The 27,160-nt window shown below is 46.8% G+C and overlaps 2 protein-coding genes across 2 annotated transcripts; one reads left to right on the forward strand and one right to left on the reverse strand.

The window, feature by feature from the left end:
• The first annotated feature begins 22,094 nt into the window (after positions 1 to 22,094).
• Positions 22,095 to 24,614, forward strand: LOC123055294 (AT-hook motif nuclear-localized protein 9). The gene is made up of 5 exons (XM_044479290.1): positions 22,095 to 23,092; positions 23,552 to 23,619; positions 23,733 to 23,876; positions 23,969 to 24,124; positions 24,262 to 24,614. The coding sequence occupies exons 1-5, from the start codon at positions 22,483 to 22,485 to the stop codon at positions 24,499 to 24,501; spliced, it is 1,218 nt and encodes a 405-aa protein (XP_044335225.1). The 5' UTR covers positions 22,095 to 22,482; the 3' UTR covers positions 24,502 to 24,614.
• Positions 24,615 to 24,641: 27 nt separating this feature from the next.
• On the reverse strand, positions 24,642 to 27,160 carry LOC123055295 (probable phospholipid hydroperoxide glutathione peroxidase). Its single transcript, XM_044479291.1, has 6 exons — positions 26,648 to 27,160; positions 26,380 to 26,456; positions 26,241 to 26,302; positions 25,219 to 25,337; positions 24,949 to 25,116; positions 24,642 to 24,859 (listed from the first exon to the last, which is right to left on the reverse strand). Exons 1-6 carry the CDS (start codon positions 26,705 to 26,707, stop codon positions 24,830 to 24,832), a joined length of 516 nt encoding a protein of 171 aa, XP_044335226.1. The 5' UTR covers positions 26,708 to 27,160; the 3' UTR covers positions 24,642 to 24,829.

Below are 27,160 nucleotides of genomic sequence, written 5' to 3' on the forward strand. Positions count from 1 at the left end.
AATTCTGATAAAGAGCAAATATGCATTAGCCCCCAAGTACCAAGGGCATAACTTGTTATGTGCTTGGTACTTCAAATATGTACTGTCAACTCATGATATATCTGTCTCTTTATAGGCTGAGCTAAGTAAGAAGGAAAGCCAAACCGCTGATCTGCAAGAGAACCTCAAATCCCACCAAGCCGAAACCTCCAAAGCCAAGGAAGAGTTGACCAGCGCTCTAGGCGCTATGGAGCAACTGAAAGAGGGCTTCAACAAGGAGCAGGCGGATTGGAAGACTGAAAATTCTGCTTTGATAAAAAGGGCCGAGAACGCAGAAGCAGCTCTTAAACCGGTGGTTGATGAACTGACTGGTGTAAAGCGGCAGATTCATGCCATGACTATTGCTGTGTTCGGTAAACAACTTTTCCTTAATACTTTCAACATATCTTCCCATGTGTTGTCGGTTTACTGATTTGTACAATGGTGCAGGAACTCGCATTAGCCATCTAGGCTCTGATGTACAGAAGAAGTTGAAGGCTGCCTACACTCTGATAGAGCAGTTGTACACCGGCGCGCAGCGGATCATCTATACCGCTTCACACAATAATCCTCATCCCACCTTGATCAAGGAAACCTTAGAAAGGTTATCTATGCTTCCTGCCCGGGTAGAAGAGCTAAAAAAGTCTGCCGCAAGAACGGGCGCTCTGACCGCACTAACTCGGGCAAAAGCATGGGTACCTGACTTTGATCCAGTGGAAGCAGCCCAAGGTTATCCCAGCTTGAAAGAAGACAGAACAGAATTTGGTAATGATGACCTCCGAACCATAAACCGGGAAGTACGTCCATTGGCTTGCCAACTGGTTGAAGAGGCGGACCTCTCGTACTACCAGGCGAGTTATGATGACAAGAACAGACGGGTTGCTGCACCAATTCCGGAAGCGCAAAATCTTATCCCACCAATCCATAAGCACACTTATGCCCCTGACATTGAACCGTCCACGCTTATAAGCGATGAAGCTGTATTCCAAACCCTAACTGGGATCGACTGGGCAACTGTTGACTTCCAACCACTGGGTAGAGAGGAGGGAGTTGAACCGGTGCGAGATGATCCGCAGCCGTCAAGGCAAGCTGGTGACCAATCATGAACGGGAGGCCGGTTTAGTCTTCTACATGCTGCACCATGTATTTGAGAAAACAATTATCCTTTTGGGCACTGAAACGCCTTGTAATAGGCTAGTTAAAATACTTGGTCTGGTATGCCTTCGTGCATATTTATCTACGACTGATGCTTGCTTAATCCGACATGCTTAAGATATGATGTTCATAATCCATAGCCCTTTATTCAAGCTGTTCCTGCAGATAAGAAGCTTAAAGCGCCCTGGCGATTTACCCCCGAGCAGGTCATGATACCCATATACATATATATATATATATATATATATATATATATATATATATATATATATATATATGACCAAGGTTTATAACCAAGGTTGTAAAAGATAACCAAATATGGAAATATATAATACCTGTGACCTTTAGGCATAATGTTGGCTGGCCAACTTTGTAGTGAGGGTCACAACCCTACTCTGGAGGATAAGTAACTCATGTTATATGATGCCGGTTTACAATAAAACCATTCCGGGTTGTGATAAACACCGGTTTATTCCATACTGGTGACTTTGATTCAAAACTAGACCGGGCTGATAGTCTCCGGATTATAATTTGATCGTGTACTGGCAACTTGTAGTTGAGAGCCTAACCGGGTTGATAAACACCGGTTTGAAAACATCACAAATCTTATCAAAACAAAGAAAAACTTAGCAAAAGGCAAATAAAAACCGTTGTAGTCGAGGCTTTTCACGGGCTGCCAGGCCCCAAATTCGAGGCTTTTCATGGGCTGCCAGGCCACTGAGTTAAACCATTTTTGCTAAGCCTTTTAAGATGGTCCTCAATCCTTAACCAATCATCATTTTAACTTGACAAGTTCAGGGTCTTTATTTTAGAGTAACTTGTCAAAGTTCGAAGGGTCATACCAGGTTTACCTGGGCGGAGTGACTTACTTAAATAGGCAGGTTAACCCGGGGTTTTAGGTGTATACACCAGGCTTCCAAGCCATGGCTTGATAGCCTGTTACAAGTGTAGATTCTTAGTTCATTTCGACAACAAAGAATCCCCAAGTAACATTTTGAGCTGTGCTCAGTGGGTGCCTATGTTTGAGCTGTTGTTTTACAACACTCTCTTTGGCCCCGGATTGATTTGGCTTTGAGCCGATCAAGAGGTGTGACTATGGTTCAGATACGACCAAGCCCCCAAGTGATGTTGTGGCACTGCGCCGATCAAGAGGTATAGCTATGGTTCGGATATGACCAAGCCCCCAAGTGATGTAATATAAAGATTTGAGAAGCTAAATCAAGGGGTAAACCGGACGCCGCTTTATAAATAGAAGCTCCATGTAACCACACATGATGTAAGAAAACAATAGATACCCCGCTTTAGCTGAGGTTCCGGTTTATTATATTGATCATAATATATACATTGTCATAATATGTACATAAGCAGAGCCTATGGCTCAAGTATAGTAGGGTCGAAGATGAGCAATATTCCACGGCCGGTTGGTCTCCTCCTCCGATTTATGTGAGTCTTTGCGCTCTCGAACATCGATCAGGTAGTATGACCCATTGTGCAAATTCTTGCTGACCACAAAGGGTCCTTCCCAAGGGGGGATAGCTTGTGCATATCCGTCTGATCCTGGATGAGTCGAAGCACCAAATCGCCTTCTTGAAAGGTTCTGGTTCTAACCCGGCGGCTATGATAATGATGCAGATCTTGCTGATAAATCGCCGAACGGGCTGCCGCCATGTCACGCTCCTCATCTAACAGGTCAAGAGCTTCCTGCCGTGCCTTCTCGTTGTCAGCTTCAACATATGCCGCTACACGAGGTGAGTCATGACGGATGTCACTAGGAAGAACCGCTTCCGCTCCATAAACCATGAAGAACGGTGTGTATCTTGTCGATCTGTTGGGTGTGGTATTGATGCTCCATAACACAGAAGGCAACTCCTCAACCCAACCACCCGGCGTCCGTTGCAAAGGAACCATAAGCCGGGGTTTGATGCCTCTCAAGATCTCTTGATTGGCCCTCTCCGCTTGACCATTGGACTGGGGGTGAGTCACTGATGACACGTCAAGCCGGATGTGCTCACGTTGACAGAACTCCTTCATGGCACCCTTTGACAGATTGGTACCATTGTCTGTTATAATGCTGCGTGGAAAGCCAAACTGGAAGATCACCTTTTTGATGAATTGAACCGCCGTAGCTGCATCACACTTACTAACTGGCTCTGCCTACACCCACTTCATGAACTTATCAACCGCCACCAAGAGGTGGGTCTTCTTGTCCTTGGATCTCTTGAAAGGCCCAACCATATCCAGCCCCCAAGTTGCAAACGGCCAGGTGATTGGAATCATCCTCAATTCTTGAGCCGGTACATGAGCGCGCCTTGAGAATTTCTGGCAGCCATCACATCTTTTGACCAAGTCCTCAGCATCAGCATGAGCTGTCAACCAATAGAAACCGTGACGAAATGCCTTGGCCACCAAAGACTTTGAATCGGCGTGGTGACCACAATCTCCTTCGTGGATCTCACGCAAAATTTCACGGCCTTCTTCAGGAGACACACAGCGTTGAAACGCCCCTATCACACTGCAATGATGTAACTCTCCATTGATAATAATCATGGACTTGGACCGCCGGATTATCTGCCTGGCCAAAGTTTCATCCTCTGGTAACTCGCCCCGGTTCATATACGCCAGATATGGAACCGTCCAATCCGGGATAACATGAAGAGCCGCCACCAACTGAGCTTCCGGATAAGGAATAGCCAAATCCTCTTCACCAGGGAGCTTAACGGACGGATTATGCAACACATCCAGGAAGACATTAAGTGGAACCGGTTTACGTTGGGGACCTATACGGCTTAAAGCGTCCGCCGCTTCGTTCTTCCGTCGGTCCACATGATCCACCTGATAACCTTTGAAGTGACCTGCAACAATATCCACCTCACGACGATATGCCGCCATGAGTGGGTCCTTGGAATCCCAAGTGTTGGATACTTGTTGAGCCACCAGGTCCGAGTCACCGAAGCACTTAACGCGGCTTAGGTTCATCTCCTTAGCCATCCGAAGACCATGGAGTAAGGCCTCATATTCAGCTGCATTGTTAGTGCAAGGGAACATTAAACAGAGAACATAACAAAACTTATCACCTCGTGGGGAAGTTAATACGACTCCAGCCCCCGAGCCCTCCAACTGCCTGGACCCATCAAAATGAATAGTCCAATAAGTATGATCCGGCTTCTCTTCTGGCGCTTGTAGTTCTGTCCAATCATTGATGAAATCCACAAGTGCCTGAGATTTGATCGCCGTTCGGGGTATGTATTTCAACCAGTGAGGCCCGAGCTCGATAGCCCACTTAGCAATCCGGCCAGTTGCTTCCCTGTTCTGGATTATATCCCCCAAAGGAGCAGAGCTGACCACCGTGATGGGATGACCTTGGAAATATTGCTTAAGCTTCCGGCTTGCCATGAAAACTCCATATACCAACTTCTGCCAATGCGGGTACCTCTGCTTGGATTCAATAAGTACCTCACTGATATAGTAAACCGGACGTTGAACCGGATATTCCTTTCCGGCCTCCTTACGCTCCACCACAATAGCCACAATAACAGCCCGGGCGTTAGCTGCCACATATAGCAACAATGGCTCCTTGTCAACCAAGCAGCGAGAACCGGTGGATTAGCCAACTGCCGCTTTAAGTCCTCAAATGCTTCATTAGGGGCGTCACTCCAGACGAAGTTATCTGTTTTCTTCAGCATCTGATACAAAGGGATGGCCTTCTCGCCAAGGCGGCTGATAAACCGGCTCAACGCGGCGATCCGGCCTGCCAGGCGTTGAACATCATTGATACACTTCGGTTTGGCCAAGGAAGTAATGGCTTTGATCTTTTCCGGATTAGCTTCAATTCCCCTGTTAGACACCAAAAAGCCCAAGAGCTTGCCTGCCGGTACACCAAAAACGCACTTGTCCAGATTAAGCATCATTTTATAAACCCGCAGGTTATCAAAGGTTTCCTTCAAGTCATCAATCAATGTCTCCTTCTTCCTTGATGTCACCACAATATCATCCACATAAGCGTGAACATTGCGGTCGATCTGCTTATGAAGACAATTCTGTACACACCGTTGATAAGTCGCCTGGGCACTCTTGAGCCCAAAGGGCATGGACACATAGCAGAAGGCTCCAAAAGGAGTTATGAAGGTTGTCTTCTCCTGGTCCTTAATTGTCATTTTGATCTGATGATAACCAGAATATGCATCCAAAAAGCTTAAACGCTCGCAACCCGCCATAGCATCAATAATTTGATCAATACGGGGGAGGGCAAAAGGATCTGCTGGACAAGCTTTGTTGAGATCTATGTAGTCCACACACATATGCCAAGTGTCGTTCTTCTTAAGGACCAGCACCGGATTAGCCAACCACTCAGGATGAAATACTTCAACGATAAATCCAGCTGCCAAGAGCCTGGCTACTTCTTCTCCAATAGCCTTGCGTCTTTCTTCATTGAACCGGTGGAGAAACTGCTTGACTGGTTTATGCTTGGGATCAACATTGAGAGTGTGCTCAGCGAGTTCTCTCAGTACACCTGGCATGTCAGAAGGCTTCCACGCAAAGATGTCCCGATTCTCATGGATGAACTCGATGAGCGCGCTTTCCTATTTTGGATCTAAGTTAGCGCTGATGCTAAACTGCTTGGACGAATCGCCGGGCACGAAGTCAACAAGCTTAGTCTCATCAGCCGATTTAAACTTTAGGGCCGGATCATGCTCTGTAGTTGGTTTCTTCAATGAAGTCATATCTGCCGGATCAACATTGTCTTTGTAAAACTTCAACACTTCTATTGCACAAACCGACTCAGCAAAGGCCGCATCACCTTCTTCACACTCCAGAGCAATCTTGCGGCTCCCGTGCACTGTTATAGTTCCCTTATGACCCACCATCTTGAGCTGTAGATAGACGTAACAGGGCCTTGCCATAAACTTAGCATAAGCCGGTCGTCCAAACAGGGCATGATATGGGCTCTTGATTTTCACCACTTCAAAGGTCAACTTCTCTGATCTTGAATCATGCTCGTCGCCAAAAGCAACCTCCAGCGCTATCTTACCAACGGGATATGCCGATTTACCAGGCACCACACCATGGAACACCGTATTGGACGGTTTAAGTTTTGTATCTGTTAACCCCATTCGACGGAAGGTTTCATAATAAAGGATATTAATACTACTCCCTCCATCCACGAGTACTTTGGTGAACTTATAACCTCCCACCTGAGGTGCCACTACCAACGGCAGATGACCCGGATTATCAACCCAGGGCGGATGATCCTCTCGACTCCACACAATAGGCTGTTCAGACCAGCGTAAGTATCGGGGAACCGCCGGTTCAACGGAATTCACTGCCCTTTTATGAAGCTTCTGATCGCGCTTATCTAGGCTAGTGGTGAAGACATGATACTGCCCACTATTTAATTGCTTCGGGTTGCTGTGGTAACCCGACTGATGTTGCTGCTGTTGCTGATTGCCATGATGACTATCACCACCTTGGTTGCCCTGATTACCTTGATTGTTATGTCCACCTTGATTACCATGGAAGCCTGAACCGGAATTTCCTCCGCCATAACCCGGCCCATGAGATCCGGGGCCTGAACCTCCACCCGGTCCATGATCATACCGAAAAGAATCAGAATTTTTGAACTCTTGCATGATGTAACAATCTTTCCAGAGGTGCATGGACGGGTTCTCCTTTGTTCCGTGCTTCGAGCAAGGCTGGTTCAACAGATAACACAGGCGGTCCAGATTAGGACTTGGTCCTCCACCGCGCTGGGGCGGTTTACCCTTACGCCGCTGGCCCTTGTCATGTGTGTTGGTATTAGCCACAAAGTCTAAACTGTGGTCCGCCTTACGCTTGCCGCCGTTTCCATGACCCGCCGGATTGTGGTGCTGCCCCTTGGCGTTGCCGCTCCTTTTTCCCTTCCCTGTCTTATCATCGTCAGACTCGGGATCCTTGGTACTATCAGAGTCGGCATACTTAACCAGAGCGGCCATGAGAGTTCCCATGTCACTACAATGATGTTTGAGCCGTCCCAACTTTAACTTCAGGGGTTCAAACCGACAATTGCCTTCCAATGTTAAAACTACGGTATCAGCGTTGATGCGGTCCGATGAATGCAAAATTTCCGAAACCCGGCGCACCCAACGGGTTGTTGACTCTCCTTCCTCCTGGACACAGGCAGCTAAGTCCACAATTGACATGGGCTGCTTGCATGTATCATTAAAATTCTGGATAAACCGGGCTCTCAACTCGGCCCATGATCTGATAGAATTAGCCGGCAAGCTCTTAAGCCAAGTGCGGGCCGTCCCCTCTAGCATCATGGTGAAGTATTTCGCACACGCCGCATCGTCCACATCCAACATCTACATGGCCATCTCATAGCTTTCGACCCATGTCTCAGGGGACAAATCGGCGGTGTAATTCGGCACCTTGCGCGGGCCTTTGAAATCCTTGGGCAGGCGCACATTGCGCAACGCTGGACAAGACACGGTACTCCCAAAGAACTAGAAGTAACTCCTGGTTCCACCGATGTGGTTGGACGAACCGGAGTAAGCTGATAGGCTTCATGCTGCGCCGCTAACTCAGCCTCTCTACGTGCCCGAGCCCGGTCGACCACCTCCTGAGCATCACCAGCACCACCCGCCGGGTTATTGCCATGGGGCGGATCACGGTTCCGCGCGTTGCTTGACACTGCCGGTTCATCCATACGCCTGCTGTAACTTCGGCTTGGGCGGGGAGTGGAATGGATCCGATCACGACTATATGAATAAGCCTCCTGCTGAACCAAAGCTGTCTGAAGAAGCTCCCTAACCCGACGCGTCTCGGCCGCCGCCGGAGACTCGCCTTCGATCGGGATGGCCGCCAGCCGTGAAGCGGCAGCGACAATGTTGTCCATCGGGTTAGAGTAATGACCTGGTGGTGTCGGGACGTGCTGTGTCACAATGTTGTTCTGACGAGGCGGATCCACCGAACGCGGGTGAACCGGCGCCCCCGCTCCAGGTGCCTCCGCCCGGTTTACCACTGGCGGATTACTGGTCCCTGCTCCTGGGGTATTAAAGAGGTTCTTAGCTTCATAGACCGGCGGCAAGCGAGATCGGTACCTCCTTTTCAGGACATCGTTCGACGCACTCTGATCCAGCATAAGCCGGTAAGCCTGTGCATCCAATGCGGCCCGTTCCGCAGGCATCCTGGTATCCTCTGCTGCCAGGTCGGCCTTGGCCTGAGTGATCTGATCCTTCACCTTCGCGATTTCCGCATTATGCGCGTCTTGGTCCGCCGGGTTAACCTCCGCCATCAGCGTTGCCAAAGCGTCAAACAAATCAGACAAAACCTGAGCCGGTGGTCGCACTGGGCGTCCTGCCCCGGCCGCTGTCCCCGCTGTTGATCCGGAAATCATCGCCGCTGCGGTCGAAGAGTGGAGCGTTGGTTGCATACCGGCCATGAAGATTGCAACCCGGTTTGGCAGATCAAAGGGGTCCGGAATACTGTCGCCATCGGAACAGCCCTCGATCCGGCCATCTTGCAACTGGTACAGCGACTCGGTCTCCCCGGTCGATTACTCGTCGCCGAAATAAACGACGGTTTCACCACCAGAGTCCGATCTATCCTCAGATTCCCCTCCGTGGATGACTCCCACGAAGGCACGCTTCATGACTGGCTTGACTCGGCCAGATCTCGCACGCTGAGCCGTTTCGACGAGGTCGGTGCAGATGTCCGGCTCAGGGCCCGGTTCGCCGATCTTGCCAATGAAAACGTGTATGCCACCAAAGGGCACCCGGTACCCGTACTCGATTGAGCCGGCCTCGGGGCCCCAGCCTGCATCGTCGATGTAGAGTTTGCCACGACGACTCTTGGTCATCCGGCCCATAGCGTAACCCTTGAGTCCTTCGAAGCTGCCCTCCAAGAACTTGAAACCATCGTGCGATAGCCCCATGGTGGGCGCCAACTGTCGTGGATTTATCACGGTAGATGTCCTCGTGAAAGGACTTAGTCATGGAGCCATCGCTACGGGTTAGCTTAAAGGGGTTAAACCGGACAAGGGACACGAGAGGTTTATACTAGTTCGGCCCCTTACGATGAAGGTAAAAGCCTATGTCTAGTTGTGATGGAATTGCTAGGGTTTCGATGACCAGGGAGCGAATACGCTTTGCCTGAGTCTCGAGTTGTTGTCTGTCGTCCTTGAACCGCCGCCGGGTCGTCCCCTTATATACATGGGTTGACGCCCGTCGGTTTACAGAATCCCGAGGCCGGCTCATAAACGTGTCCGGCTCGGTCTCTGCTCTTTCTATCTTATAACACAAGTTTACATACTAATACCGGTTTATGTCTACAGGCCTTAAACCGGCTCTGGGCCCTGGGCCTTCATAAAGCGTCACCGTCTGTCTTCATGGGCTTCAGATATAATGAACTACCTATGGGGTTAACCCGGCCTCTCCTGGTCGGTTTACGCCCAGTGGTCATATCCCCAACAAAAACCATATAAAATTGTTGTAAACATGGCATGAATACTTCATAAATTGTAGATACGTTGGAAACGTATCACCGGGGGGATGCCCGGAACCCATTCCGGTGACCCGATATGTACCCGGTACCCCCGGAACACTTCTGGTGTCCTAATATCATCGTCCAATATATGAATCTTTACCTCTCGACCATTTCAAGACTCCTCGTCATGTCCGTGGTCTCATCCGGGACTCCGAACAACATTCGGTCACCAAATCACATAACTCATATAAGACAAAATCATCATCGAACGTTAAGCGTGCGGACCCTACGGGTTAGAGAACTATGTAGACATACCGAGACACCTCTCCAGTCAATAACCAATAGCAGAACCTGGATGCTCATATTGGTTCCCACATATTCTATGAAGATCTTTATCGGTCGTACCGTAATGACAACATACGTTATTCCCTTTGTCATCGGTATGTTACTTGCCCGAGATTCGATCGTCGGTATCTTCATACCTAGTTCAATCTCGTCACCGGCAAGTCTCTTTACTCGTTCTGTAATACATCATCCCGCAACTAACTCATTAGTCACATTGCTTGCAAGGCTTATTATGATGTGCATTACCGAGAGGGCCCAGAGATACCTCTCTGATACTCGGAGTGACAAATCCTAATCTCGATCTATGCCAACCCAACAAACACCTTCGGAGATACCTGTAGAGCATCTTTATAATCACCCAGTTACGTTGTGGCGTTTGATAGCACACAAGGTATTCCTCCGGTATCCGGGAGTTGCATAATCTCATAGTCGAAGGAATATGTATTTGACATGAAGAAAGCAATAGGAATAAAACCGAACGATCAACATGCTAAGCTAACGGATGGGTCTTGTCCATCACATCATTGTCCTAATGATGTGATCCCGTTCATCAAATGAAAACACATGTCTATGGTTAGGAAACTTAACCATCTTTGGTTAACGAGCTAGTCTAGTAGAGGCTTACTAGGGACACGGTGTTTTGTCTATGTATTCACACATGTATCAAGTTCCCGGTTAATACAATTCTAGCATGAATAATGAACATCTATCATGATATAAGGAAATATAAAATAACAACTTTATTATTGCCTCTAGGGCATATTTCCTTCACAAACATTATAGTACCATGAATAGACTGCATGTTTATAATACCACCAGGAAAAATGACGAGACACAACCGCCTAATTAAATTGGAGCTAGCAGATTTAGATAGCATTCTAGCTGTCACATCTACAACTAGATTAAACAACAAAAGGGGAGAGAGGGTCTCCTTGTCTGAAACATTGACGAATTAAGAAAAAAATCACCTTTCTACATTATTAACTTTTAATCCAACCGAATGATCGTGATGAAATTTTGAGGTCCAACTAAGCCACCTACAACGAAAGCCCCTAAGCTCATGCAATTCAGCTAATAAATCAAGGTTGACCTATTAAAGGCCTTATCATAAGGTAGTTAAAAAACTACCCCTTTGTCCCGAGATTACACCGAAGAATCGATTGCTTCATGATCAGTGACAATAGTTTCTAGGACGTACCTCTCTTGGATAAAGGCTAATTGATTTACTAGAAATTAGCTTATCCATGATTAGAACTTTGGTGAAGGTCTTAAAATAGTAGTTAAGATTTATTGGCCTACTTTTTCTATAGTGGTAGCCAATGGCTCTATAGGTATCATGGCAAGCACGGTAAAATGGATCTTATAGATATCTAGAGTTCCCTCACAAAAATATTTGAACATGGCCATTAAGTCAAATTTAACTAAATCCCGAAAATGCTGGTAGCTAGAAAAGGAAGGTGACTCCCATTAGGCCTGGCCCCATCAGCATATGACTCAAAGACCGCTCACCTCTTCTTCAGGAAAAAGGAGCATCAAGCATCCTATTCTCCTCATTATTTAGGAGGTCAACATCCTGGAAAAGGTCATTAGCTGATGAGAAACCTATTCTATCTTCTGTACTAAATAACTTTTTGTAATATTCCAATGCTACTGAAAACATATCGTTGGTTTTAGTAACATGACCATCAGGACATTGGAGGGTATGAACCAGCATCTTCCTCCTCCTCTAGTTAGCTAGTGCATGGAAGTAAGTAGTGTTCTTATCATCCTCCTTGATATCCCCATCTCTAGATCTTTCTCTAGTCTTAGTTTCTTCTTTTAACCAAATTTTGTTCATCTAAAACCTAATATGTTTCAATCTATCCAAGTCCTCAGGAGAGAGCGCAAAAATTTCAGCTTTGATGTCAAGACTATCATACTCTAGCATCATATCCTTCTTGAGGTTTCTAAGTTCAGTCTCTATGTTGCAACTCCAACCTTTAATGGCTTTCCTAAGATTCCTAATTTTAATTTTCCAGATATTAATAGAACTTCTACCACTCACATGTTTGTTCTAGGGCATTGGTAACTACAGTTCTAAAGTCCTCTCTCAATAGCCACCATATTTCAAATTTATTACTGGAACTTTTTGGTAGATGACCCACACTAGAATCCTAGAAGATGGGGGTGTTGTGACTGCCCAGCCTAAGCAAGGCATGTATGGTAGCTAAAGGAAAGAGAGAATCAAGCTCAAATACTCCTTGCGACAGCAAGAAAAAAAAGATCAAAGACAACACTCCAAATATAATGGGAGTTTAGGTTCTAGGAAATGCACCTCTCCGGACCAATTAATGCAACATGTTTAATATTGCGCGAAACAAATGTTCTATAGTTCCCCGCTAGAAGTTCCATTTCGTTGGGACTTGAATGACTAGAAATTAGTGGCATGAAAGGAGATACTCCACCACATTTGCTGATGTTGAGCTAACACAAGAGGTAGATGGATTTCGATGGAACTCGCACCTAGAAATTCTCGATTATCTTGATGTATTACGAGTATAAATTAGGGGCCCAGATGTTTTTTTGGGGGGTGGGGGGCAACAAAAAAATGCTTGTATTGTTGCTTTTGCCTAGTCTAAACGTTGCTACTTAGACCCATAAAAATTTAATCGGTCAAGCGCTCCTAGTCTCGATCCAACGAACATCGATATCATGAGAATAACTGTCCTACCTGTGAGACACTGCTTAGTCCTACATGGAATTTACATGGCAAACTGTCAAAGTCAAGTCAAGTCACCTAGAGTCTAAGAAACTAGCCACTTAGGTCAAATCAAGTCAAAAAGAGTTCCTTATTTAACACTATCTTAAATTTCGTTTCCTTATTTGACACTGGAAAACTTTTTGTTCCCTATATAACATCGAGTCTAAATTTTATGCCCTTTATTGACACTTTCATGTATTTTTTTCATCTAATGCTGTTAAGGGGCACATAAAAAGACATTTTTACCCTTGGTGTAATATGAGCAGGCCATCTGGCGCAAGTCGCCCGCTCCTGATACATGCATCCATCTCCGTCGTCTGCTACTAAGCACGAGGACGCCAGATAGCATTGGCTCAACGGCCACACACCCGCGTACGCACGGCGGGAATTAACAACTCATGTGCATGCATGCAAAAACGTACTAACCAGTTGATTCTCTCAGTTCCATCTTGATCCATCCATCCAGCCGGCCGGTTTGGATTCACAGGTCGCCTCGCGGTCGCGCTCCTTACTCTCGTATCTGCGTCGCCAGTGCGGCGACCCAAGTCCGCGTTACGCGCATCCTGGACAGAGAGCTTGTACACGCCTATACACAAGAACAACCAAACAAAACCAAACCGAGCAACCAAACCGGCCACATAAACACATGCAGTCAGAGATCTGCATGCAGCTACTCAGCTACGTACCCGCATACAACAAACCAAGCCGGTACCCGCATACAACAAACCAAGCCGGCTGGACAAGTATTCTTTCATCGGTAGCATTTATTAAATTTTTTATCACATACCACATCAAGGCCAAAAGGGTCTTTTCATGTGTCATTTAACACCGTTAACGCTTAAAATGGATGAAAGTTTTATAGGAGGCATAAAATTTAGACTCGGTGTCACGAAGAGAAGAAATTGTTTTTCGATGTCAAATAGGGCAAAAATATTTAACACAGTGTTAAATAAGCACTACTAGGGAAATGCTTATAGGTAGGACATCAGTAGTAGCGCTGGTTATGGGGCTAGCACTTAGTAGTAGCGCTGGTTGACAGAAAGCGCTACAGGTACCAAAGTAGCAGTAGTGCTGGGTCACCAGGCAGCGCTACTGCTAAGTGGTCCCATGGCCACCGGCAGGGGCTACACGTAGTAGTAGCGGTCGGCTGGAACCAGCGCTACTACTAGGGACTTAGCAGTAGCGCTGAGCAGCCAGCCAGCGCTACTGTTATTGATACCTTATCCTCCCCCGCGCGTCTGCCCGAACACTCCCTTTCCCACACACTCATCGTCTGCTGCCGCTGCCCGCTGCCGCCTTCGCCGGGTATGCCGCCTCTCCTTCCATCCCTCCCTTCTCCCTCCCTCCCTTCGACCCTGCATGACTCTCCCTCCATCGTCCCTCGCCCTTCTCCCTCCCTGCTCCCTCCCCCTCTCCCTCCATCCCTCTCTCTCTCCCAGCCCTCTCCCTCCCTTTGATCCCTCCTGCATTGCATGACATAGATAGATAGATAGATAGATAGATAGGTAGGTAGGTAGGTAGATAGGTAGGTAGGTAGGTAGGTAGGTAGATAGATAGATAGATAGATAGATAGATGGATCGATGGATCGATGGATCGATGGATCGATGGATGGATAGATGGATAGATGGATGGATAGATGGATGGATGGATAGATGGATGGATCGATCGATGGATCGATAGATGGATCGATAGATGGATGGATTCCAGGAAGATCGACGAAGATCGGAGAAAATTCCAGGAAGCCAATACTATGTTTGTGGGATGCATTCTGAGTGTTCTTGCTGACCGTCTGTGTGATGTGTACATGCACATAAATGACGGAAAGATTCTGTGGGATGCACTGAATGCAAAATTCGGTGCAACAGATGCAGGCAGTGAACTGTACATCATGGAGAGTTTTCATGACTACAAGATGGTGAATAACCGTTCTGTGGTTGAACAAGCTCATGAGATACAGTGCATTGTGAAGGAACTTGAACTCCTTAAATGTGTTCTACCCGACAAATTCGTGGCTGGGTGCATGATTGCAAAGTTGCCTCCTTCATGGAGGAATTTCGCCACAACTCTGAAGCATAAGAGACAGGAGATATCAGTTGAAAATCTGATTGCATCTCTTGATGTTGAAGAAAAAGCTCGGGCTAAAGATACTACTGAAAAAGGAGGTGAGGTTCAGCCTACTGCTAACATGGTGCAGAGGTACCCACAGAACAAGAACAAAGGGAAGAACAAACCTGTTTTCAACAAGCCTACCAAGACTACTACCTTCAAGAAGAAGAAGTTCAACAAGGCTGAGCTAGAGTGCTACGCCTGTGGGAAGCCTGGACACTTTTCCAAGGAATGCCCTGAACGTGCAGACCGCAGAGGGAAAACAAGCTCCAAGACTGTCAACATGGTGACCGCTAGCAATACTGATGGGTATGGTAATTTACCTATTGTGCTTTCAGTATTTCAATCATCTTCGTGGTGGATTGATTCGGGTGCTAACGTTCATTGTGTGTGCTGACATCTCCCTGTTTACTTCTTATCAGGTCGCAAGGGATTCTTCCGTCCTAATGGGGAATGGGTCACATGCTTCTGTTCGTGGCATTGGCACGGTGGATCTGAAGTTTACTTCGGGAAAGATCGTGCAACTAAGGAACGTGCAGCATGTCCCTACTATGAACAAGAATCTAGTTAGCGGCTCCCTTCTATGTCAAGATGGATTTAAGGTAGTTTTAGAGTCCAATAAAGTAATCATGTCAAGATTTGGACAATTTATAGGAAAAGGCTATGAGTGCGGAGGCTTGTTCCGTTTTTCTCTTTCAGATTTTTGCAATAAGTCAATAAACCAAATTTGTGTTGGAAATATGCCCTAGAGGCAATAATAAATAGGTTATTATTATATTTCCTTGTTCATGATAATCGTTTATTATCCATGCTAGAATTGTATTGATAGGAAACTCAGATACATGTGTGGATACATAGACAACACCATGTCCCTAGTAAGCCTCTAGTTGACTAGCTCGTTGATCAATAGATGGTTACGGTTTCCTGACCATGGACATTGGATGTCGTTGATAACGGGATCACATCATTAGGAGAATGATGTGATGGACAAGACCCAATCCTAAGCCTAGCACAAGATCGTGTAGTTCGTTTGCTCAGAGCTTTTCTAATGTCAAGTATCACTTCCTTAGACCATGAGATTGTGCAACTCCCGGATACCGTAGGAATGCTTTGGGTGTGCCAAACGTCACAACGTAACTGGGTGGCTATAAAGGTGCACTACGGGTATCTCCGAAAGTGTCTGTTGGGTTGGCACGAATCGAGACTGGGATTTGTCACTCCGTGTAAACGGAGAGGTATCTCTGGGCCCACTCGGTAGGACATCATCATAATGTGCACAATGTGACCAAGGAGTTGATCACGGGATGATGTGAGTTACGGAACGAGTAAAGAGACTTGCCGGTAACGAGATTGAACAAGGTATAGGGATACCGACGATCGAATCTCGGGCAAGTAACATACCGTTAGACAAAGGGAATTGAATACGGGATTGATTGAATCCCCGACATCGTGGTTCATCCGATGAGATCATCGTGGAACATGTGGGAGCCAACATGGGTATCCAGATCCCGCTGTTGGTTATTGACCGGAGAACGTCTCGGTCATGTCTGCATGGTTCCCGAACCCGTAGGGTCTACACGCTTAAGGTTCGATGACGCTAGGGTTATAGGGAAAGTATGTACGTGGTTACCGAATGTTGTTCGGAGTCCCGGATGAGATCCCGGACGTCACGAGGAGTTCCGGAATGGTCCGGAGGTAAAGATTTATATATGGAAAGTTGTTGTTCGGGTTCCGGGAAAGTTCGGGTTTTTTCGGTATTGTACCGGGAAGCTTCCAGAAGGTTCCGGAGGATTCCGGAGGGGTCGGGATGTCCGGAAAATGTTCCACCACGTCCAATACAGCAGCATGGGCTGTAAGGGGGCGCCCTAGCCTTAATGGGCCAAGGGCACCAGCCCCCCCAAGGCCCATGCGCATGGGAGAGGGGAAACCCTAAAGGGGAGGGCCTCCACTTGACTTGGGAGGCACTCCTCCCCCCTTTGGCCGCCCCCCAAGCCCCATCTAGGGCTGGCCGCACCCCTTGAGGGGGGAAACCCTAGATGGGGGCGCAGCCCTCTCCCTCCCCTATATATATTGAGGTTTTGGGGCTGCCATAAACACGAGAAAGTCTCCTTTTGGTGCTGCCCTACCCCTCTTCCTCCTCCTCCTCTCCCGCGGTGCTTGGCGAAGCCCTGCGGGATTGCCACGCTCCTCCACCACCACCATGCCGTTGTGTTGCTGCTGGATGGAGTCTTCCCCAACCTCTCCCTCTCTCCTTGCTGGATCAAGGCGTGGGAGACGTCACCGGGCTGCACGTGTGTTGAACGCGGAGGCACCGTACTTTCGGTGCTTAGATCGGAATCAACCGCGATCTGAATCGCTACGAGTACGACTCCCTCATCCGCGTTCTTGCAACGCTTCCGCATCGCGATCTACAAGGGTATGTAGATTCACTCCCCTTCCCCTCGTTGCTAGATTACTCCATAGATTGATCTTGGTGATGCGTAGAAAATTTTGAATTTCTGCTACGTTACCCAACAATTTGTGCTAGTGTTAATGATGATGCAAGTATTTGGCATTCTCGTTTATGTCATATTAATTTTGGTTTAATGTCTCGGCTATCCAGCATGAGTTTAATTCCGAACTTCACAGTTGCCAAAGGTTCTAAGTGCCATAGTTGTGTGCAATCTAAGCAACCTCGAAAGCCTCATAAGGCTGCCGAGGAGAGAAACTTGGCACCTCTAGAACTCATACATTCTGATCTTTGTGAGATGAATGGTGTGTTGACAAAAGGTGGAAAGAGATATTTCATGACTTTGATTGATGATGCGACTAGATTTTGCTATGTTTATTTGTTGCAAACTAAAGATGAAGCATTAGACTACTTTAAAATCTATAAAGCTGAAGTTGAAAATCAACTAGAGAGAAAGATCAAGCGTCTTAGGTCCGATCGTGGTGGAGAGTATTTTCCAAAAGTTTTTGATGAATTTTGTGAGGAACATGGTATTATTCATGAGAGGATGCCTCCCTATTCACCTCAATCAAATGGAGTGGCCGAGAGGAAAAACCGCACATTGACTGACTTGGTGAATGCCATGTTAGACACTGCTGGTTTATCTAAGGCATGGTGGGGGGAGGCTCTATTGACTTCATGTCATGTCCTGAATAGAGTTCCCAACAATAATAAGGAGAAAACCCCTTATGAGGAGTGGGTTGGGAGAAAACCATCACTTTCTTATTTGCGCACTTGGGGATGTTTGGCAAAGGTCAATATTCCTATTCCTAAGAAACGCAAACTTGGACCAAAGACAGTGGATTGTGTCTTTCTAGGGTATGCTCAACGGAGCATTGCTTATAGGTTTTTAGTGGTAAAATCTGAAGTACCTGATATGCATGTTGATACTATAATGGAATCTCGTGATGCAACATTTTTTGAGAACATATTTCCTATGAAAGATATGCATAGCATTGCTAGATTTTCTTCTGAGATAATTCCTGAATCTAGTACAACTGATGAATATTTCGAACAATCACATGAGGAAGTCCTTGAGAAGGATAACAATGAAGTTCCTAGAAGGAACAAGAGACAAAGGATTGCAAAATCCTTTGGTGATGATTTCATTGTATACCTTGTGGACGACACACCCAAGACGATTGCAGAAGCATATGCATCTCCGGATGTAGATGATTGGAAAGAAGCTATTCATAATGAGATGGACTCAATTCTTTCTAATGGAACTTGGGAACTAACTGATAGACCATATGGTTGTAAACCTGTGGGCTGTAAGTGGGTGTTCAAAGAGAAGCTAAAGCCTGATGGTACTATTGATAAGTACAAGGCGCGGCTAGTGGCCAAGGGCTACACTCAGAAAGAAGGCGAAGATTACTTTGACACCTATTCACCCGTTGCTAGAATGACCACCATTCGAGTGTTACTTTCCTTGGCTGCCTCTTATGGTCTTATCATTCATCAAATGGATGTAAAGACAGCTTTTCTCAATGGAGAGTTGGAAGAGGAGATCTATATGGATCAGCCTGACGGGTTTGTGGTAAAGGGTGAAGAGAGAAAGGTGTGCAAGTTGTTAAAATCTTTGTATGGTCTGAAACAGGCACCTAAGCAATGGCATGAGAAGTTTGAAAGAACTCTGACTTCTGCAGGATTTGTCATTAACGAGGCTGATAGGTGTGTTTACTATCGCCATGGTGGGGGCAATAGTGTCATATTATGTTTGTATGTGGACGACATACTGATCTTTGGTACAAACATTAATGCAATTAACGAGGTCAAGTCTTTTCTATCAAAAAGTTTTGACATGAAAGATCTGGGAGAAGCCGATGTAATTCTAAACATCAAACTTATTAAGGATGAGAGTGGGATTACATTAACGCAATCTCACTATGTTGAGAAGGTCTTGAACCGATTCGGTTTTATGGATAGCAAGCCTTCTCCAACACCTTATGATCCCAGCGTGACACTCAGAAAGAACAAGAAAGAAACGAGAGATCAATTAAGATACTCTCAAATTGTCGGTTCACTCATGTACTTAGCTAGCGCTACAAGACCAGATATCTCTTTTGTTGTGAGCAAACTGAGTAGGTTCATGACCAACCCGGGTGATGATCATTGGCATGCACTAGAAAGGGTCTTGCGCTATCTGAGAGGTACTATGAGTTACGGAATTACTTATTCAGGGCATCCTGCTGTGCTAGAAGGATATAGTGATTCAAATTGGATCTCCGATGTTGCTGTACTTTACGCAACAAGTGGGTATGTATTTACTCATGGTGGCGGCGCAGTGTCATTGAGGTCTTGCAAGCAAACCATATTGACGAGGTCAACTATGGAAGCAGAATTAACTGCTTTGGACACAGCTACTGTTGAGGCAGAATGGCTGCGTGAGCTCTTGATGGACTTGCCGGTTGTTGAAAAACCTGTACCGGCTATTCTTATGAATTGTGATAACCAAACGGTTATCGCTAAAGTGAAGAATTCTAAAGATAATGCAAAGTCATCAAGACACGTGAAAAGACGTTTGAAGTCTGTCAGGAAGTTGAGAAACTCCGGAGTAATAACTGTTACGTATATACAAACAGACAAAAACCTGGCAGATCCCTTTACAAAGGGACTATCACGAAATGTGATAGATATTGCATCGAGGGAGATGGGTATGAGACCCATAGATGTTACACCATAGTAGTAACCCAACCTTTGTGATCGGAGATCCCGTGAATTAGGATTTGGGAAGAACAAGCTATCGGTTAACTGAGGAGAGTAATAACTTATGATCGTCTCCAAGTGAAGATGCAAAACTCTCAGAGCTGTAAGGCTCAGATCTGTAAGGCAGGTTGGCAACATGCCTTAATGTGGTTCTATTGGCTATAATTAGCAAAGATGCTGTCCTACAGAGCAGTCTTGAAAGAACACACCTATATGAGTTCTGACTGTAAACGTCGCAGTCTATGAGATTTGGGTGATCTTTAGTAAGCTCACGAAGAGACCAGGGAGTATGACGTATAAGCTCCAAACCGCGGGGTAGCCTACTGGCGGTCAGGTACTGCTTAAGACTTTGAGTGAAACCTGTTCACACAAAACTAGAAATTCAAGGCATAGTCCATTGTGAAGTTGTGAATGGATGTAGCTTAAAGTTCTAGGCAGAAGTTCAACTTAACAGTCTCTGCTGAAACACTGGTATATTAAACAAGTGGTGAGAGAAGGCAAATCTCTAAATGGGTATTTGAGATCTGGCGGGGGATTGTTAGAATTAATGGGCTAGGCCCATAGCAATTTCTGAAATCTCAAAGCCCATGTGTAAAATGGCAAGTGGTGGTGCTAAGTTTAGTCCCATCCCGGAAGTTGAAGAAGAGTTGGACCTCTTTATATAGTGGGTTCTCTCCACCACTCTAAGTGGTGTGTGAGAAGAGAAAGGGAAAACCACACGCGCGCGCTCGCTCGCCTGGCCGGGCCGGGCCGTGGCGAGGCGAGGCGAGGCGGCGCGTACAAGTTTTTGACAGACAAGTTTTTGATTTCTTGTCCGGTAAGTATACGAATTAGAAACCGAGTCGGTTTGGGATTGTGGTCGCGACACAATACCGCCTCTGGTGCTAATATATATACAGCTACCGGCTGCGGCCGGAGACACACCGAAAAACACCTAGGGTTTTGCCTCATCTCACAACTTGCGCCGCCATCGTAGTCTACTCCATTCCTTTTGCCGTTTTATTTTTATGTCTTGGCAGACAAGTTTTTGATTTCTTGTCCAGTAAGTATACGAATTAGAAACCGAGTCGGTTTGGGATTGTGGTCGCGACACAATACCGCCTCTGGTCCTAATATATATACAGCTACCGGCTGCGGCCGGAGACACACCGAAAAACACCTAGTGTTTTGCCTCATCTCACAACTTGCGCCGCCATCGTAGTCTACTCCATCCCAAACGCCGGCGTGCATCGGCGCGTGGGAGAGCAGGTCTCCGGAACCGTTCGTCTTTGCGATCCTGCACCGGGAGAGGACGAATTAGGTTTTTGGGAAGCGCTGTGCGCGACTGCTCAAATTCGTCATCACGGGTCGTCTTCCGTCCAAGTCGGGCGGTGCTACTCATCGTCGTATTCATCGCCGTCAGCAGCAGATCGTCGCCAACATCGTCATCAACACTGTCGCACCCATAATAGCTAACGATCAGTACGTCCAACATCCTCTGTTCATGTCTGTTTCTACAGCTATTGTTACGTGTTTGCTGCTGTTATGCATGTCTTGCTGTTCTTCTAGTTTGCTAGATTATTGCATGCTAGTATCTCTTCTAGTCATGAATTATTTACTGGAATTAATCATGAACTTGCCTAATATTCCAACACTTCCTAGCTAGCTAGTCGTGTCCCTTCAAACTCTATAATTGCATACGAACACAAAGCGGTGCAACGATGGGTCGATGGCGAGCGTCGCCTTCCGGCGCACTGTTACTTGTGACAGAAAGAACAAAGGCGAAAAATATCTTCTCGAGGAGCACACAGCAAGTTGCTTGGCAGATGACAGGCGGGGCCGGGGCTATTCCATGGACTACTGTAGAGTGGGGGCTGGGATGGAGCGGGCGGGTAGCGACATGCCACCCCACCCCACCCCACGCTAGGCCAGCGGATGGATGGATGGATGGATGATGCCGCGCGCCCGACGAAAGCTATGGCGGCAACGGGCGGCCTTTTCGTTGGGCGAAAGGAACGGAACCGAAATCTTATCGGTACCGCCCGGACGGATGTGTCGCCTCGCCTATCCATCTGCCTGTCTGTGTGGGGCGGCCGCCGTTCCATCCATCCATCCATCCATCGGTGGTGTTGGTGTTGTGCCCATCCTCCATCCTGGCTGACAAACACATCCAAGCGGCTGGCTACTTGCCCGCTTGCGCGTGCATGTAGGCCAACCGCGTCATCTTATCTCCCTCCCATCATTGCCTCCTCCTCCTCCTCCTCCTTCTGATCTATCCAGCTGCTCGTCCGGTGGCGCATCCCATCTCCTCCAGCGCCTCCTCATCCCTTCTTTTTCCGGCCCCCGTCGGCCGTACGTGCAGGCCGGAGGAGGAAGGAAGCGTCGCTTGGCGCTCGGCGGGAGGTGATCGCTCGTGTTCGTGCATGATCAGGGCGAGGGCAGCTGGCTGCGCTTTTGGAGGAGGAAGAAAGCGGTGATCCATGCATGGATGGCAAAGACCTCATCTCACCGTCCGACCTGCCGCCATTCTACGGCCAGCAGCAGCAGCAGCACCTCCGCATGCTCGGCGGCACCGGCGGCGGCGGGGGGCAGCAACAGCATAGCCCCTCCTCGCTCGCCGGGATGCACTCCGTCATCCGCCCCATGCCCAACATGAGCATGAGCCCCACCGCCATCCTCCAGTCCATCGGCGGCGGCGGCGCCTCCACCCTTGCCGGCATGCAGTTCAACATGGACGGCGCGCCGTCCCCTTCCTCCATGTTGCAGCACAACAGCATGGGCGGCGGCTCCGTCTCCGGCTCGGGGGGGACGATGCCGGTGGCCAGCCCGCCGCCGGAGCCCGTCAAGCGGAAGCGGGGCAGGCTGCGCAAGTACGGGCCCGACGGCGCCATGAAGCACCACATGTCCTCGTCTTCCTCGTCGGCGCATCATCAGCAGCAGCAGCATCAGATGATGGGCGCGCCGCAGCAGAGGATGGGGTCCATGGCCGGGCAGGGCATGGCGGGCGGGCTCGACGACGCGGCCCAGAAGAAGAAGCGCGGCCGACCGCCGGGCACCGGGAAGAAGCTCTCCTCCCCCAGCAGTAAACCCTCCGGTCAGTATATACACACACCCAATACTGAATTTTATATATTTTTTGATAGTCTGAATTATATATATATATATTTTCATAGTCTGAATTTTATATATGCACTGTCCTGCTTAAGGCGATTGATTCAGATTTCTATCAAATTCCCAGTCTGCTGCCTGCCAATTGTCAAAAGAAGTGTAGTAACTTCTGTAGCAAAGAAATGTTTAAATTTTGGTGATTTTAACAGAGTATCATTAGCTCAATTTGCTAAACAGTTGCTGCCATCTTAGAAATCTTTTGTTTCTGTCTGCTGCTACTTTTTCTGCAAAGATTTTCTAACACTCTGGAGTCTAATTTGAGCTGGAGACATAGCCAACAAAAAAAAAACCCTGAACTGTCACAGCAGTCTGCAGTTCACTGAAATCACAATGAAGAAAATTAATTCCTGATGGGTTTTCCTCTGAAAATTGTTGTTTTGTCCAGGCAATGCTTTCCCTGGTTCAGCTGGAACGAGCTTCACTCCCCACATCATCACAGCATCTCCTTCAGAGGTAATGCACATAATGCAAACTGAAACAACCCAACCATAATTCCAACATATTCCTCTGTTATCCTGTTGCACCTGATGAAATGACAGACAGAATCATATCAATCACCTTGTCAGGACGTCGCGGGGAAGATCGCAGCATTCGCGAGCCAGTCGCCGAGGGCGGTGTGCGTGCTCTCGGCGATGGGGTCTATCTCCAGGGCTGTCCTTCGCCACCCCGCAGATCATCCTCCTTCCTACAACAATCCTGCCATTTACGAGGTAGGCGACCATCCTATATGCAGGAAACAGATCAAAGAAATAATGCACCTGAGACTTGTATGTAACCATGCATGATGTGCATTTCTTTGTAGGGATTGTATGAAATCCTCAGTTTATCCGGCTCTTACAATCTGAACGAGGGCCAGCAAAATCAGACCGACGGGATCAGTGTCACGCTCTGCAGCCCGGAGAGGCACATCATTGGAGGTGTTCTGGGTGGAGCATTGGTAGCTGCCAGTACTGTGCAGGTAACAGCAATTTACCAGACCTCAACAGAAAAGATTCAGACATGGAACAAAGCTCGTGCATCTACTTTATTTTGTTCCTAAACAGAAAAGAGTATCATACAGCATAGAAGTTTCTAATCCTGTTTGGCATTGTGCAGGTGGTGCTAGGGACTTTTGTGCAAGGAGGGTCCAAATCAAAGTCCAAGAAAGCCGCGAAACCACCGGCTTTCGGTCCCGACTCACTCACCGGCGCTGGGCCAGACATGCCGTCACCCAGCTCAGGACATAACCAAAACCTAACGTCGCCGCCCTCCGTTGTATCGACGGGAGGGTGGCCTAGCTCTGGGATATTTGACGCGCGAAGTTCCAACATTGATATCAACTCTTCTAGAGGATAGCTCATATTTGCCGACACTTCCATCTCTCGAGAGATTTTTCTGTTCCCAAAAAGAATACCAAATGTATACTTTGAAATAGCCCATTCGGTTTTTGAGATCATTCTTATAGATTATTCGCCAGGCTGTGTTGCTGTTGCATCAAATATAATTTTGTTTGTATTTCGGCGAAATTGTTATTTTCTTTTCACCATGTAGAAAACAGAGTAGCATACAACAGGATGGAGTTACTCTTGATAGAGCAAGTGTACATACACATACAGTAGCGAAAAGAACAGATGACACATACACATGAGTGAACACGCCCAGCATGATCTTCCCTGGAGATACCTCAAACCTCCAACAGCTTCTTGATGTCATTCTGCGAAAGCCGAAAACATTCACCAGATGAATTACCATGCTGGTGGAGAAGAACAATATGGAATATAAACTGTTGAGTTAGAGCATCACCTCAATGCCGAGTGGGGACCAGGTCGGTGCATATCGGTTCATGACGTGCCCCTCTTTGTCAACTAGGAACTTGGTGAAGTTCCATTTGATACGCTCTCCGAATAGACCGCCTCTCTCTGACTTCAAGAACTTGTACAGCGGGGCAGCATTGTCGCCATTCACGTCGACCTGTTGCCAACTCAGAAATGTTTAGATCGAAAATAAGTGCATTTGTGTTTGGAAGCTAGCACACACACAGAAATAGGAAGGTTTCTTCGTTGCTTGATAGACCTTGCGAAAAATAGGAAACTCTGCTTGGAAGCGATTGCAAGCAAACTCCACAATCTTCTCATCGCTATCTGGTTCCTGCCCGGCAAACTGATTGCAGGGGAAAGCCAATACCTCCAAACCTAATTGCAGCAGAAAACATGCAAAGATAAATGAAAATTGAAGACGAAGTACAATGCAAGTGATTTGGTCTGCACAATGGCACGTCTCGTCTAACTGTTTATTTATAATTCATACTGAAGACTTGCAGCCTTACATAAACTGTACGGATTCCTCTTTCTACCACTATTTAGCCCAACGATTTATTCCAATCTCCAATCTGAAAACTAACTCAACTTGTATAGTTAGAGATGAACACAGCATCGCTTGTGTCATATCTGTTTGATGCGAGGCAAACTGTTGCCCTGGTTCAACTTTTAGGACTTCTCAACAGTCAACACCACTTAAGTCTTATAAATGAACGAAAATACAACTTCAAAACACGTTCAGTCATGTATAAGCCTATACCTGAGAAGCCATGCTCTGAACAGCTAGGTAAGCTACGGGTAAAAGTCCCACGGTTTGTTTAGTAAGCAGGTGAAGTATATTCTGTATGCACACACTATGATAAAGAAAATCCGTCAGTGCCATATATGCTGTGCTTGTGCTGGTTGAATTGCCTCTGTCATGAATTCTCAGGTGTTATGAGCAAAGACGTGTATAAGGTCTTAATGAAACATTTTACTCACTTTGGGTTTCTATAGTAAAGGCAAAGCCAATGGCTTGTTCTCTAAAAAAAATGGAACATTCCCAATGACATATAAAAGTGATGCATCGAAGAGCTTCAAGCATTCCCCACAATGAGATATACAACCAAACCATTTGACATCAATCACATCATTTACAACATATATTGTGTTCAGTTTCAGCACAAATAGCGAATGCTCGATCAAGAAACAATGGTTAAGAGCCGTACAGAGTACCTAGTCAGTTAGAGCTACTGCTATAGTGGAATGACATGTGCAAAGCTATAGAAAAGTAGGTACCTTTCTCCCTGTATTTCTCATAGAGCTGACCCAGTTCCGTGTAGTTGGAATTTGCCAGACCACTGCAAGGATATCAACTCAGGTGGTAAACACAGATTCAAACAGGAGGATTTCAAACTAAAACTGCAAAAAACGCTACCACCGAGATGCGACATTCACAATAAGCAGGACTTTCCCCTTGTATCTGCTGAGCTCCACATCATTTCCTCTCACATCCTGCAGAGTAATCCCACCGAGTGTTTCAGTTAGAAGGATGGCATGGAACTGTACATGAATAAAAACAAACTGACAAACTGAATAATTAATTATCTTCTTGTTCGCAAGCAAATCATCCACAAGAATATACGATGGATGAACACTCGTGTGGGGGGGGGGGGGGGGGGGGGAGGGAGGGATAGGAGGAGGACCTTAACGACGAAGTCATGGACGGAACCACCAAGCTTGGAGGATGACTCTGCCGCACCCATGTTTGCTCTCAGCAATACTGTAATGTTTCCACTTGAGAAGGATTGGAGAAGAGTTAAGCGGCAGCACTCTGAAGAACTTGTGACAAGTGGCAAGCACCTGTCCTGAGATTTATCTGTGCATCTCAGGAAGTCTTAGAATTCCTCATTATTTTTTGCAGTCCATATGGTGTCCACAGATTCTAATGACAGCCACACAAATTGCAAATCATTTATATTTGAATGGGCTATTCCTGATTGAGAAATATTAATGGCAGAGAAGCTACAAAGAGAAGTAGACAAAATATTTTGGGCCTACAATACACCAGCTAGTGTACACTATTATTTTTGGGCATTCTTTGAAATGGAGAGTTTTAAAAGAATATTATTAGAATGGAAATGGAAGGGGAAGAAAACAGTGTTATTCCACCGGTTTGGCCAAATGTAGAATCATATGGAAACAGTTACAAAAGTCAA

Source organism: Triticum aestivum, chromosome 2D, assembly GCF_018294505.1.
Source record: "Triticum aestivum cultivar Chinese Spring chromosome 2D, IWGSC CS RefSeq v2.1, whole genome shotgun sequence".
NCBI lineage: Eukaryota > Viridiplantae > Streptophyta > Magnoliopsida > Poales > Poaceae > Triticum > Triticum aestivum.